Consider the following 13547-nt stretch of genomic DNA (forward strand, 5'->3'; position numbering starts at 1 on the left):
TAGGTTCCTCCTATGACCATACATTTTGTTCCATCTGTCAGGCCTGTGTACCTAACACCCTTCGTAGTAGACTCTATTCTTTGGTGCTTTGTCGTGAAAAGAAGCATCTTAAGCTTCTTGCAAAAGATACAATGGAGGCAACTGCCTGCTCTGAGGGACAGCCATCATTGAAGAAAAAGGCCAAAAAGCCTATGCTGGAATCTTCTGCTGTTCAGCCTCTGCCAGACGTCTCTCCCGAGGCAAGTTAATGCCTAGAGATTCGCCCGGCTTTATCAGTGGATTTCTCTGCTGCAACAGCATTGGAGGCTGGCACGTCCATTTTAGATGTTCAGGAGGAACCATGGCTGATTGTCTCCAAGGGGCCAAGGGGATGTTCATCAAAAATTAGTCAGAAAAGAAGTCCCCTACTACCATCACTGAATGCTGTCCTGGGTCAGAGCCTTCCAAATTTTATAAGGCAGACATCCCATTGAAGAAAAGGCAAAAGACTAAACATATCACTCTTGATCCTAAGGATCCACAAAGTGAATGGTGTCCTTCAGTCAGGGTTTGTTTAGTGCCTTGATGGCATTGAAACCTGCTCAGGGAGTTTCTGTTACAGCCCCCCTTGGTCCTGTGCTCCCCTAAAAAGACTCGGAACAGGATTCCTCTGAGGAGGAGCTGGATTTGGATGAGGAATCCCTTGCTTCACAGATACCTTCTTCTTTGGACAGTGTGTCAGAGGAACAGGAATCTACCAGTCCGGATAGTCCCTTTGAAAAGATTTGTTCTGGGGACATGATCTCCAGGATGATGGAGTTCTTTAAATGGGATTGTGCTCGGGTTTCTGAGGTACACATAAAGATACTATGAGTTACTGCAGATGGATTCTCCTAAACCACCTGCTGTTCTGACTGCCTTGTTGGATGCATTTTCTAATGCTTCTAAGTCTTCAGACTCTCTGCCCCCTGCTCCCAAGAAACCTACAAAATTCTATAGGGTGTCTGAGGACTGTACATTTTTGTAAAAGTGTCCTTCTGCTGACCCCTCTGTGGTGTCTGTAGCTTCTGACGAGCCCTCTCAATTGCTTTCTTTTCCCAGGTTACTGTCCTCTGGTAAAGATAGCAGTATCACAGAAAGTCTAGGCAAGAAGGTTTACACCTCTGCTACTTTAGCTTTTAGGGCTGTTAATTATCAGACCCATATGTCCAGATATTTTTTGGCACTCCTAATCCAGGCCTGTCCGGTTGTTTCTGCTCTTCCAGACTCTAAGGGTAAAACTTCTGCTCTTTCTCTGTTAGGGACTTCCTCTCAGGTGGCTTGCCATTCCATCAAGTGTAGTTATGATGCAGCAGATGCTTCCTCTAGGGTTTCTGCTTTTGTGTCAGTGATGATGAGGTATTATTGGCTTCGGCTTCAACCTTTACCTGATGATATTAAGACTATGTTGCTGGATGCCCCTCTTGATAATAAACTCTTGCTTTCTCAGGCTTATATGGTGTCTCTGGATCTCAAGGATGGTTATCTCCATATCCCATTCCCTTTTCAGGAAGTTTTTACATTTCTCTGTTGCTTCCTGGCATTTTCAATTCTCTGATTTGCCCTTTGGCCTTGCTACTGCTCCAAGAGAATCCACCAAATGCCTCTATCCTGTGATTGCCTTTTTGCAAGATTCAGGGGATCCAAGTATTTCCTTGCTTGGACAACCTTCTGTGTCAGGAATCCTCTCCAGATATCCTATTGCAAAATCTTCATTTTGCCATTTCCCTTCTGCAAAGCCTGGGGTTCACAATAAACTTCAAAATGTCTTTTTTGACTCCTTCTCAAGACCATGTTTTTCTGGGGTGCAGGATCCAGACAGTGTCTATGCTGGCATCCCTGCCTCCTCCCAAGGCCTTGACACTCATTTTTTCTTTCAAACTCTTCTTCCTCTTTGACTCGTAGATAGAGTCATAGGTTAATCCTAGGCTAACTGCCGTTGTGGGCCATTTAAGGCTAGCCAATTACCCCATGTGAGAATCAAACCCTGCCCCTTGTGTTTGTAAGGTAAACACCTTAACCATTATGCCAAACACATTGTTCCTCTATTACAGGGAGTTTCTGAGAGCTCTGGGATTCATGGCATCCACCATCCCTTTTTTCTGTCTGGCCAAACTCCATATAAGAATGTTTCAGTGTTTTTTTAAGTCAGTTTGATTTCAATATGTGCATCCCATAGACTTTGTACTTCCTCTTCTGCGTTATCTGAAGAAGGAACTTCATTGGTGGATCAAGAAGTTATCTTTAAATCCAGGCCTCCATTTTCATCCACCTATTCCCTCTCAGGAGCTGTTCACAGACAACAAATGTGGGTTGGATAGCAGATTTTGCCTCCTTAAAAGTCATGGGTGAGTGGTGGCCTCTTCAACAGAAAGAGCACATCATTAGAGATGAGAGCTCTTCTGCTGGTGTTTCAGGCTTTTCATCCTCTTTTTTTGCCCCTGGACCTTTCAAGGTATTTACAGACAATACCACAGTGATGTGGTATGTAAACAAATGGGGGGGGGGGGCAAGATCTTATCTTCTTTGCTGGTTGGCACTCCTAGTGTGGGATCTTGCTGTCCAGTATCAAGTGACTATTCAGGCAGTTTACATTCCCTCTGGTCAAAACATCATAGCAGACACTCTGAGCAGGTCCTTAGCTCAAGCCCACAAATGGATGCTTTACAGGGATGTGTTTCTGGACACTGTCCACCCATGGAGTACTTCTCAAATAGATATTTGTGCCTCCCCTCTGAACAGACAGCTTCCTCTGTTTTGTGTCAGAGTCCCAGGTTCTCCAGTTTGGAAGGTGGATGCCCTATCTTTTTCTTAGAAGGAGATGTTTCCTTATACTTTCCCTCCTGTTCTCATTCCAAAAGTCTGGTTTAAAATTCAACAGGATGCTCCCAAAACCTTGTTGGTGACTCCCTTTGGCTGAGACAGCATTGGTTTTCTCTTCTTCTGCATTTAGCCAAGGGCAAGTATCACAAGTTGCCACACAGGGTAGACCAACTCACACAAGACAAGGGATCTCTCATCACTCACCACCGGTCCACTCTTCAATTGACACTCTGGGAGATAATGATTTTGATTCTGCATAGACACTTTTTTTCTGAGGACGTGCTTAGGATCCTGCAGGAGGCCAGGAAACCCAATACTATGAAATCCTACTTACCCAAATTTCTGTTTGTTGTCTTTCTGTTAACCTGGATCCATTTTCTGTAGATTTTCCTTTGGTTCTGTCTTTATCTGTGTGAATTGCTCAGTGCTGGGCTGTCTCATTCTTCTGTTAAGGCCCACTTATCAACTATTTCTGCTTGTCTGCCTTTCTCTCCTCCTGTCTTCTAGATTTGAGACTAAACAATTCCTAAAAGGCATTCTTCATATTTGGCCTTCCAGGAAGTCTGTTTCTCCTCCCTGGGATATTAATTTTGTTTTGGAAAAATTGAGTCAGGCTCCTTCTGAGCCTGCAGATTCATATCCCTTGCATCATTGCTTTCGGAGGACTGTACTTTTGTTAGTCCTTACTTCTGTCAGACAGGTGTCTGAGCTTCAAGCCCTTATGGTTTGTCCTCCTTTTTTGGTGTTTCATAAGGACAGGGTATCCTTGCGTACTAATGCTTTTATGTCCAAGGTGGTGAATGAGTTGTTCCTTAATCGGTGTATTCTTTTGCCCACTTTTTTCACTTCACAATCTGATACACACATTGGATGTGCATAGACATCTAAGATTTTATTTGGATAAGACTAAGACTATTAGCAAATCTGATCAGCTCTGTTTCCTTTTATCCTAGGTCCTTAGGATTAGCTGTAGCCAAGCAAACTATTTCTTCTTGAATCTCAAAAGCTATTTCTTTTTCCACAGCTAGTATGGACCAAAGTAGGTATAGATCTTTTTTATTCATTCCAGTAGTATCATTAACATGTAAGTGGACTAAAGATTTAGTTAAAATAAAGGTATCTGTGAATATAGCTTGTAGAAAAATAGTAATTTCTTCCCAGAATTTTTTTATATTAATACAATCAAAAATATATGAGACCAATCAGCTTTACAGTTTAAAGAACATCTCCAACAAATGGATTTATCAAGTGAATTGAATGTGGCTAGTTTATCAGGTGTAATAAATGTCCTGTGAATGTATTTCCATGTAAATATTTTCCATACTTTTAAATTAAATGTTAAGTTAATAGAACATAAAAGATTTGTTTTACTCTCATTTGATAGAGTAGTGTGACATCCTTTTGCTATGAAATTCCAATATCTTGCGTTACGGTTAGTTTTATATGTTAGCAATATATTGTATAATTTTGAAATTAGATTCATCCAATTATAATTGTCTTAAATAATTTCAGCTATTAGACTTATCAAATTTGGACTAGTTTTATAAGGAGAATTCATAATTTTACTATTAAGATCCTTAACATATGATAATATGCTTTGTAGTATCAACCAGTCTGCTGATGGAATGTCATATTTATTCTGAATTTGTTGAATGTCTAATACTACTTGATTCTCTATACAATGTTGCCAACAAGTGAAGTTTTTCCCCTCCCATCTAGTTAAAATAACATTATGAATTTTATTGAAGAAATTCTTTGTAGAGCTAAAGGGTATTATCAAGTCTAGCCAAATCTTAATATCCATGTTAGCATATATAAATCTTCTGAATAAATTGTTAATATTTATATAATTTGTTTGTTGGTTTTGTTATATTATATTGAATATTAACAGTCAAATTGTGCCACATCCTATTATTTTGTTCACTTAATAAACAATTTTTAATTTATTTTATTTTCATTTAGAAAAATAATAGTGTGCAATGTTTTCCATGTTGAAGAATAATTAGGATCTATCCAATTAATAATAGTTCTTAATATGGAAGCTTTTATGTGTGATTCTAGATCTGGAAGTATAATTCCACCCATTTCCCAAGATCTAATATGATGTGTATAGGCTGTTCTATTTCTTTTTGGATACCAAAGAAAGTTTAATAGAATTTTATTTATTTATTTCAAGATTTTCTTGTTAGGTACTATAGGAATAGCTTGTGCAATGTAATTAATTTTTGGAAGTACTGTCATTTTTATTATTTGTAATCTGTCTTCAAATCTCAAGAACATTTTATTCCAGATTACTTTTACATTTTTATTTTATTAATTATGTTGCTATAATCTGTGGCTAACATAGATTCCAAATTATCACATAGTGTTATTCCTAAATATTTTATTATGGGAACTTGTTTTCCTATCACACAATTTGTAGTTAAGGTAAATTCTCTCTTTTTATTCAAATGTATATAATTAGATTTTCCCTTGTTAAATCTAAGGCCAGAGATATGATAAAACCTTTCCACAATTTCATCTAGTTTTTGTACTGATTTCTCCGAGGCAGATAACGTGAGTAAAACAGCAGCAAATAATATAATTTTTGAATTGAGTTGACCATATACATCTATGCCTGATATGTTAGAGTTGTGGTGTACTAATGAGGTAAATAATTCAATTCCTAAGGCAAACAGGATGGGAGACACCGGACAACCCTGCTTTGTACCTTTGATTATTTCAATAGCCTTCGAGGTAAATGGCCAAGTTTTACATAAGCCAAATTGTTTTTATAAATATTCTTTATTAACGTAATAAAATTAGTAGGAAATTCAAACAATTCTAAAGCCTTAAAAAGAAAATCCCAGCTCAACGAATCAAAGGCTTTTTCTATATCCAAAACTACTATTAGAGCTTCTTAGTGGTTTCTGTTTAGAAAATTTATGAGTGTTAAAATTCTTTCTATATTGTCATGTGTGTGTCTTTTATAAATGAATTATGTTTGATCCTCATTTATTATGTGTGTCAATGATTTTTTTAATTCTACTAATACTGATATGAAGATTTTATAATCATTGTTAAGTAAAGATATTGGCCTATAAGATTTACACTGTAAAGGGTCTTTGTTTTCTTTTATAATGGGTGTAATTAAGGAGTATCTCCATTAAACTGGAGATGTGTTTTGTGCTAGAACGTCATTCAAAGTTTTTTGTAAAACAATGATATTACTGAAGATGGAAATATCTTACACAATTCATTAATTATTCCATCAATTCCCGGTGTTTTATTACTTTTACTTTCCTTGATTTTTTGAGTAATTTCTTTTAGAGATATTTGTTTTTGAATGTCTGACTTTAACTTTTCTGGTATCGCCTTTACCTTTACTAATTTCAGGTCTAAGTTTGATGTATTAGTTATATGTGAAGTATCATTATAATGGTCAGAGAAATAATGTTTAAATGCATCTAGTATATCATTTATATCTGAAACCTTGTTTTTTTCCTTCCTTCATGTATAATACTTGTAATATTATTTTCAATCGAATGTTTTTTTAATCTTATTGCTAAATTATGCATATGTTTGGGTGATACTGCATAGGAACTAAGTTTTAACCTTTCTACAGCTATATTAGTTTTGTGAATTAGGATTTCATTATATCTTTTGTTTAAGTCTTCCAATGCTTTTTTATGTGTGTAACTAGATTAATTAATAGTGAGATCTGTAATTTGTTTTTGGATGTTACATAATTCTGATTCCCACTCTTTTAGTTTTACCATGAAAGAATTTTTCCATTTAGATAGGCTTTCAAGGTATCCCAAAGCTTAATTACATGTATGTCAGTAGTGTAGTTTATATCTAAAAAGAATTGTACTTCTGAATCTAACCAAGGTTTAAATTGTTTTAATTTTGTAATGTAAGCTGGAATTCTTGATATAAAAATTAATTGCTTATAATCTGCATGTATTTTGAGAAATAAAGAATTATGGTCTGAAAAGGGACAAGGGATTATGGAAAATGTTATTATTTTTGAATTTAGCTCTTGAGATATGAAGATTTTATCAATTCTTGTATGTGTCCCAAATCTGTGGTCTTGGTATGAAAATAATAATTAATTGTTCTCCTTATAACTAAATGCATCAATTAGATTTAAACTTTCTTCCCATTTCTTAAGTAGCTTTCCTATAGAACTTACACGTAAATTTCTTTTGCTTGTGGTCTCTGATTTACCTGCTTCTTTATCTTCATATTTGTAAATGATTTGAGGCATTGAGAATTTCACCTAAAACATGGACAAACAATCTATGGGAAAAATTTTAACTCTTATTGAGACATTAAGAATGAACCCTAAATAATTAATGTGTAACTTTATACTTTAATTGAATATTATAAATTTTTGTTACTAATTTCATATATTTTATTCATTTTTCCCTCCTTTGTTCAGGTCAGTTGTACATAGTGTATATAAAGGTTTATAATACTTGTTTATTGATTATTGTATTGTTAAACATTATATTACCTGGAAAATAAAAAATTATTTAAAAAAAAGCTATTTCTTTTTGTTATTCCTTTCATGGTATGGGCCTTCCTTATTCTGTTAAGGCTCATTCTACTATGACTGTGGCTTTTTCTGGTGCTCTTTTCAAAGTTTTAGATACTAACTCTATTCTTGAGGCAGCTACCTGGACTTCTGTGCATACATTTACCAAGCACTACAAGTTGGATGGAATGTCCAAAGCTAGAGCTGTTTTTGCTAGAGCCATCCTTCATGGTTTCCTAGAGAGCTTTGCTGGTCATTCCTCCTACCATGTTTCTTCCTGAGCTTTGGCACTCTCCCTAATATTATAAAAACAGCAACAGGAAAATGTTTTTTTTCATTTGAGTTCTATTTGAGCCACCTTTCTTTCCCCCATTAACTCAGGTTTGCCTTTAGGTTTGCATATTGCTGATTTGGCGCCTTATTTCTTTGGTTTCTTGCTACAAGGACAAAATAGAACTGGTGTGCTCTATTAGGTTTATTTGCCTCAAGTCCTTGGTTAGTGTCTGCCACAGTGTTGCCCATATTACTGTAAACTTTCTGGAGGTCATTTAGAATTTATTCCAAAGAGACCTTTGGCATTTCAGGTGTCCTGGGCTGTTCTGTCCTCTGTCTGGATTCTTAGCCATTTCTGCCTTCACCTCTGCATGCAGTTAGTAGCTGATTAAATGTTTTTTTTTTCTTTAAGTGGTCCCCTTTCTCTCTTGACTTCTTAACTGATCTCATGACAGAAAGCCAGACAATGAAATCTCAGAAATATGCTCATAATTTTTTTTTTTGGTTTTGTTTTTAACCTACACCCCTTCCTATAGGTAATGTCTTCATTGAATTTTCCGAGCACTTTTCTCTGTCAGTAACAAAATATTTAATAGAGTGAAGTGAGCCCATAAATGTGTGTGTATGTATGTGTATGCACACAAGCATGAATTTATGTGTATGTAGATAGCTACATCTGGGAAATTTGAACATAATTTTTTTTGAGTTTGTAATATGAGAGTGTATAGGACAAGGGAAGTGGAGGACTACAAAGGCTTTTCTTGTAATTAAAAAAAAAAAAAAGTGTAACACAGAAAGAAGTGAATACTAACCCTTTTACAGGAAGGAGTAAGGCAGAACAGGAAGAATCTGATAAACTACAAGCCTGTTAGTTTAACAGCAGTTGCTGAGAAAGTCATGGAGAGTCTTGTAGTGGTTGTGGAAGACAGCTGTCTTCAGCATGGGTACTTGACTAGAAATACCTGCAATTCAAACCTCATTTAGTTTTGTGATTGGTCACCAGTGAATTTGAATTTGACAAGAGAATACATAGCCTGCCTGGACTTCTGCAATGCCTGTGTCTGAGTCACACAGGCTGATAGGAAGACTTGAGTAGTTGCTCAGTAGAACCAAGGCTGAGGAACTGGATAGCTGTATTGCTGATTGGTAAGGCATGGAGGCTTGTGCTGAGTAGGCCAGAGTCAGGAATTCAGAAAGTGATAAATGGAGTACCTCAAGAGGGTGTCCTGGATTCAATGCTCTCACTAGTTTGTCTCTGATATATCTGAGAGGGGTATCTGAGGGCTCAAAGCAGGCTCAAAAGAAAGTTTGATACAGCAATGAATGATGGGGGGAAGAGTCTAGGCATTGGTTTGGAAGGGCTAAGTGTACAAAGTACTGCCTTTGGACCACAACAGACCTGGTGTGACGTTTTCAGGTGGGCAAAAGGAGCTGATGGTAAAAGAGCATGAAAAAGCATCCAGAGTGTTGCTCACAGCTGGGTTGGAACTCAAGAAGCAGTGTGAGTAAGAGGTTGTGGCATTAGGCAGAATGCTGGGGGTATCTTTGTAGTGGGGATAGAGTACAGAAGCAAAGAATGGAATGTTTCCACTGTACATGTCCCTGTTAAGACTGCACCTTGAGTAGTGCATACATTTCTCAAGCCAATATCACAAAGGGAACGTAGAGGTACCAGGTGGCAAAAAAAAAAGTTCTATGAGACAGAGGGAAGGGGATGTGATGACAGACTACAGAAAACACAGCTCTGCTCACTCGAGACCAGAAGAGCCCGATCATCCATAATATTAATGTACAATATCATGTTAAGGAAATTTGAAGGGCATGAACAGAAGGGGATGGAGAGGGATTCTGGATCAGATTGTACGGATTAATTACTCCCTTCATCTCCAACAGTACTGTACCCTAGAGAGCTGTTATATGCTTATGGAGTGGATTCCTAGAGATGGGTAGTGTAGGGGGAAATCCACAGAAGCATTCAGAAGGGTATAAGACAGATGAAGAAAGGAAAACAGGAAGTTAGGGTTGAAGGGGAGCCACAGTGTTAAATACTTGCAAGAGTTAGACTATATGTAAGCTTATTATTTTCTTCTGCTATCAAGCAAATGTAATGTAAATTACACAATGGTAGCTCGTTAGTATGCAAACATGTGCATGCTGATTGGTCAGCCCAACCAGCATGCCCATTGTAAAATTGAGCATACACCAATAAAAAAAGGCCATCCGCTGAAGTCCAACTGGACTTTTTTCTATTAATATATGCTTTCTAAGTTTATAAGAGCAACATTTGCAATAGGGACCTTTGTCTCCTTTATTTAAGCTTTAGCATTTTCTTGAGCTAAGAGGTCAAGAGAACCATAGGAAGGGCAGAGAAAATACAAGGAAATTCAGGTACATCATCCAATACCAAAGAAATGTACCCGATTTTCCTTGTATTTTTTCCATCTCTCTCTTATACCTCTAAATTGTCCAGATTTCAGATTTTTTTTCTTTTCCTATCTCTGTTGCCTGATTTTCAAAGCACTGATGTACTGTGTAAGCATGGGAATGTAAGTCCCATATGCATGAGGAGTACATAAACAAAGTGGAAGAATGCAGAAACAGTGAAGAAGAACACCATGGCACTTTTATACAGACATTATTTAAGAAAAGTAAGTAATTTCTTTCTTAAATAATGTCATTGCATAATGGAATAACTGACTCTTGGGTGTGGATATATTGAAGATTTTCCCATGTTTGCTTTTGTTTAATCACTTGGGTTTCACCCTCTTGATCAAACCACACCAACTGTAGGTAAATCTTCAATGTACCACACCCACTGGTTGGTTATTGCTAAATAAAATCTTAGAATGTATAACCTTTACTGTAGTGAGGTGTGTTGATTTTGTTTCAGAACATTCATATTGCTTTATGCATTTTCTCTACCATCCCATGTGTTGGATAAACAGTAATTGTGAGATTTTTTGACAAGCTGTATTGCACCTGACTGAGCACCATTCAGCCAGTGTGCTGTATCCAGCACCACTGATCATCACTAATCTCCCAGACTGACCGCTAATGTAATTTATATATGTAAAGTGTGATGACTGATGGTGTTCTCCTTTTCTTTTCCTTGTAAAGCATTTTTGGTGCCCTTCGAACCGGTACGTACATGGTAGTCATTTTGATGACTAAAGGGCTAAAGCAGTCAGTGTGTGACCAAAGTTTCTACAATGGGCCTGTCAGCAAATTCTGGGCTTATGCATTTGTGCTCAGCAAAGCACCAGAATTAGGTGAGTGCTGCATGCTTTTCTTTTGCTGCTGTCATAACATATTAATCATACATTTTCAGAGAATGCATCATTTATCAGTGTTTCACTTTAAAGTAAGAGAGGTTGTGCATTGTACAGATTTTAGTGCACTCCAGGGAGCATTGTGAAGTGCAAGTCTGAATACTGTTATTACAGGTCTCTGAAGCACAGTCATATATTTACCGCAGTGTCCTTAAAATGTAGAGGTATATTATTAAGAACTTTAACGTTTAAACTAGGCAGTTTTTAAATGAATGTTCTAGTGTAAGATAATGTTACTAATGATATTTCTGTCACCTACGTATGTCATACAAGCAAGGGAAAACCCAGAAAACCTAGAAGTCTCTAAGTCTAAGAATACATTTGCTTTTTTGGGAGGAGGGGATCCTGCAGTTTTCACAAGAACTTTGAGAACATACTGCTCCTTAAAAACAATAAGGGGCTTGGCTGTAATTGTAGCTGCTGTTTGTTGTAAGTGAGCTATGGATTGCAAAACCTAAAAAGGAGTAACACCTTCTCTTCCATTGTGCAGCTGCCAAGGAGGAAGATTGTCATGGTAGATTTGGGTACTATATGTCTTTTGTCAACTTCAGTATTTGAATATCTTTTTTTCTTTCGTATGTGAAATTTAAGTATTGTGCACAGTTTTAAACTGCCAATATCATAGCAAATTCTCTGATAGAAAGCACTGAGGGACTTTCTAGCTTCCTGTTCCATAAGTGCTAGCCATCATGATGCTACAATGCACCGTTTGATGAATTCAGTACTCCAGCTGCTTTCTTGATAAGTATTTATGTCTACTGCTCTTAGGGAAGGATATGCCCTCCCTTCCTTCAAGACAGCAAGAAAGATATGTCAGCCGCCCTTCAAAAATAAAAAGCTTTCTTTTCATGATATTCACATTAACCTCATTATAAACAATATATCCTATTTGCAAACATTCAGCATGTTTGTTTATAGCTCTTTGCTACTAGCTGCACATGTATGGCAAGTGTCCTTTTGTATCTGACTACCTCTGCATTATTTGTCATTAAGTAATGTGAATCAGTAATGTTATGAAAGGTTGCTTGCAAGGTATGAAAAAGTATGACCGAGAAGTATGTAGGGTGTTTGACCAAATAATGATTTCAGTTCATTTACCAAAGAATTTACTTTGCCTGGTATTTGCACAACCGTATCACAATTTTCACCCCAGCAAACCTCAAAGATTTAGTAGGTTGACCAAAAAAATTTCAGAACGTAGTGCTCTGAGAATGAGGTGAACTCTGCCTTTAATTCCCACACCCATATATTATATATATATATATATATATATATATATATATATATATATATATATATTTCTCTCCCCCCCCCCACAATGCAGTAATCAGGACTTGACAACAAGCCCTCCTACTTTTGCAACAGGCATTCTACCTCACATACTAAATTGCCCCAGGTGATACTGGCCACAGAATACTAAAAACTCTTTGTCCAACATACCATATTTACCTGTCATTCTGCATCCATAAAAGAATATTAGATCTTTCTAAATTGCTGGAAGTGGGTTTGTGCACAAGCAGCTTTATTCTTCATTTGAGGAGATAAGTCGCATATTCATTCTTCTAAGTGCAGCTAAACTGGAGCCCATGTGGAAAACACAGATATGATGTAATACCTTTTATTGGGACAACATAGGTTTTGCAATCACTCACGCTTTTGGGTTAACAGGAGCCTTTAATTGAGTTAAGTTACTGATGTTAAATATCCAGTTACAGTGGATATAAAAAGTGTACACACCCCTGTTAAAATGCCAAGTTTTTGTGATATAAAAAATGAGACCACAATAAATCATTTCAAAACTTTTCCCACCTTTAATGTGACCTATAACCTGTACAATTCAATTGAAAAACAAAAAAATAAAAAACGTACAATAAGCTTGGTTGTATGTGTTCACAGCCTTAAACTAATACTTTGTTGAAGCACCTTTTGATTTAATTACAGCATTCAATCTTCTTAGTTATACATCTGCCATCAATTAAAGAGACTGATTAACCCCAATTAAAGTTCATCTGTCCTAGTAGGATTTTCCTTACATTTACTCATTTGCCTGCTACACCAAAAGCCATGGTTCACAGAGAGCTTACAAACCATCAGATGGATCCCATTGCTGAAAGGTATCAGTCAGGAGAAGGGTACAAAAAAAATTATCACAGCATTGCATATACCATGGAACACAGTGAAGACAGTCATCAAAAAGTGGAGAAAATATGAGACAACAGTGACGTTGCTAAGAACTGGGCATCCCTCCAAAATTGATAAAAAGACAAGATGAAAACTGGTCAGGGAGGTTACCAAGAGACCTACAGCAACACTGAAGGAGCTGCAGGAATTTCTGGCAAGAACTGGTTGTGTACTACATGCGACAATCTCCCATATTCTCCATATGTCTGGCATATGGGTAGGGTTGCAAGGCGGAAGCCTTTTCTTACACAGAAAAACATCCAAACAATACATCAAATCTCCCAAAAGCATGTGGGAAAATGTGTTATGGTCTGATAAGACCAAAGATGAACTTTCGAGCCACAATTCCAAAAGGTACGTGTGGCGCAAAAACACTTCACATCACCAAAAGAACACCATCCCCA

At 37.0% G+C, this 13547-nt stretch overlaps 1 protein-coding gene across 1 annotated transcript in view; it reads left to right on the plus strand.

Annotated features, from left to right (window-relative positions):
* ELOVL6 (ELOVL fatty acid elongase 6) overlaps nucleotides 1-13547 on the plus strand; it is a 722002-nt gene that overhangs the window by 598170 nt on the left and 110285 nt on the right. The window contains exon 3 of the mRNA XM_044061463.1: nucleotides 10751-10902. Within this exon, the coding sequence (XP_043917398.1) occupies nucleotides 10751-10902 (152 nt within the window). The remainder of the gene's footprint in view (nucleotides 1-10750; nucleotides 10903-13547) is intronic.

Source organism: Protopterus annectens, chromosome 2.part0 (assembly GCF_019279795.1).
Source record: "Protopterus annectens isolate FY-2018-M chromosome 2.part0, PAN1.0, whole genome shotgun sequence".
In the NCBI taxonomy this organism is placed as follows: domain Eukaryota; kingdom Metazoa; phylum Chordata; order Ceratodontiformes; family Protopteridae; genus Protopterus; species Protopterus annectens.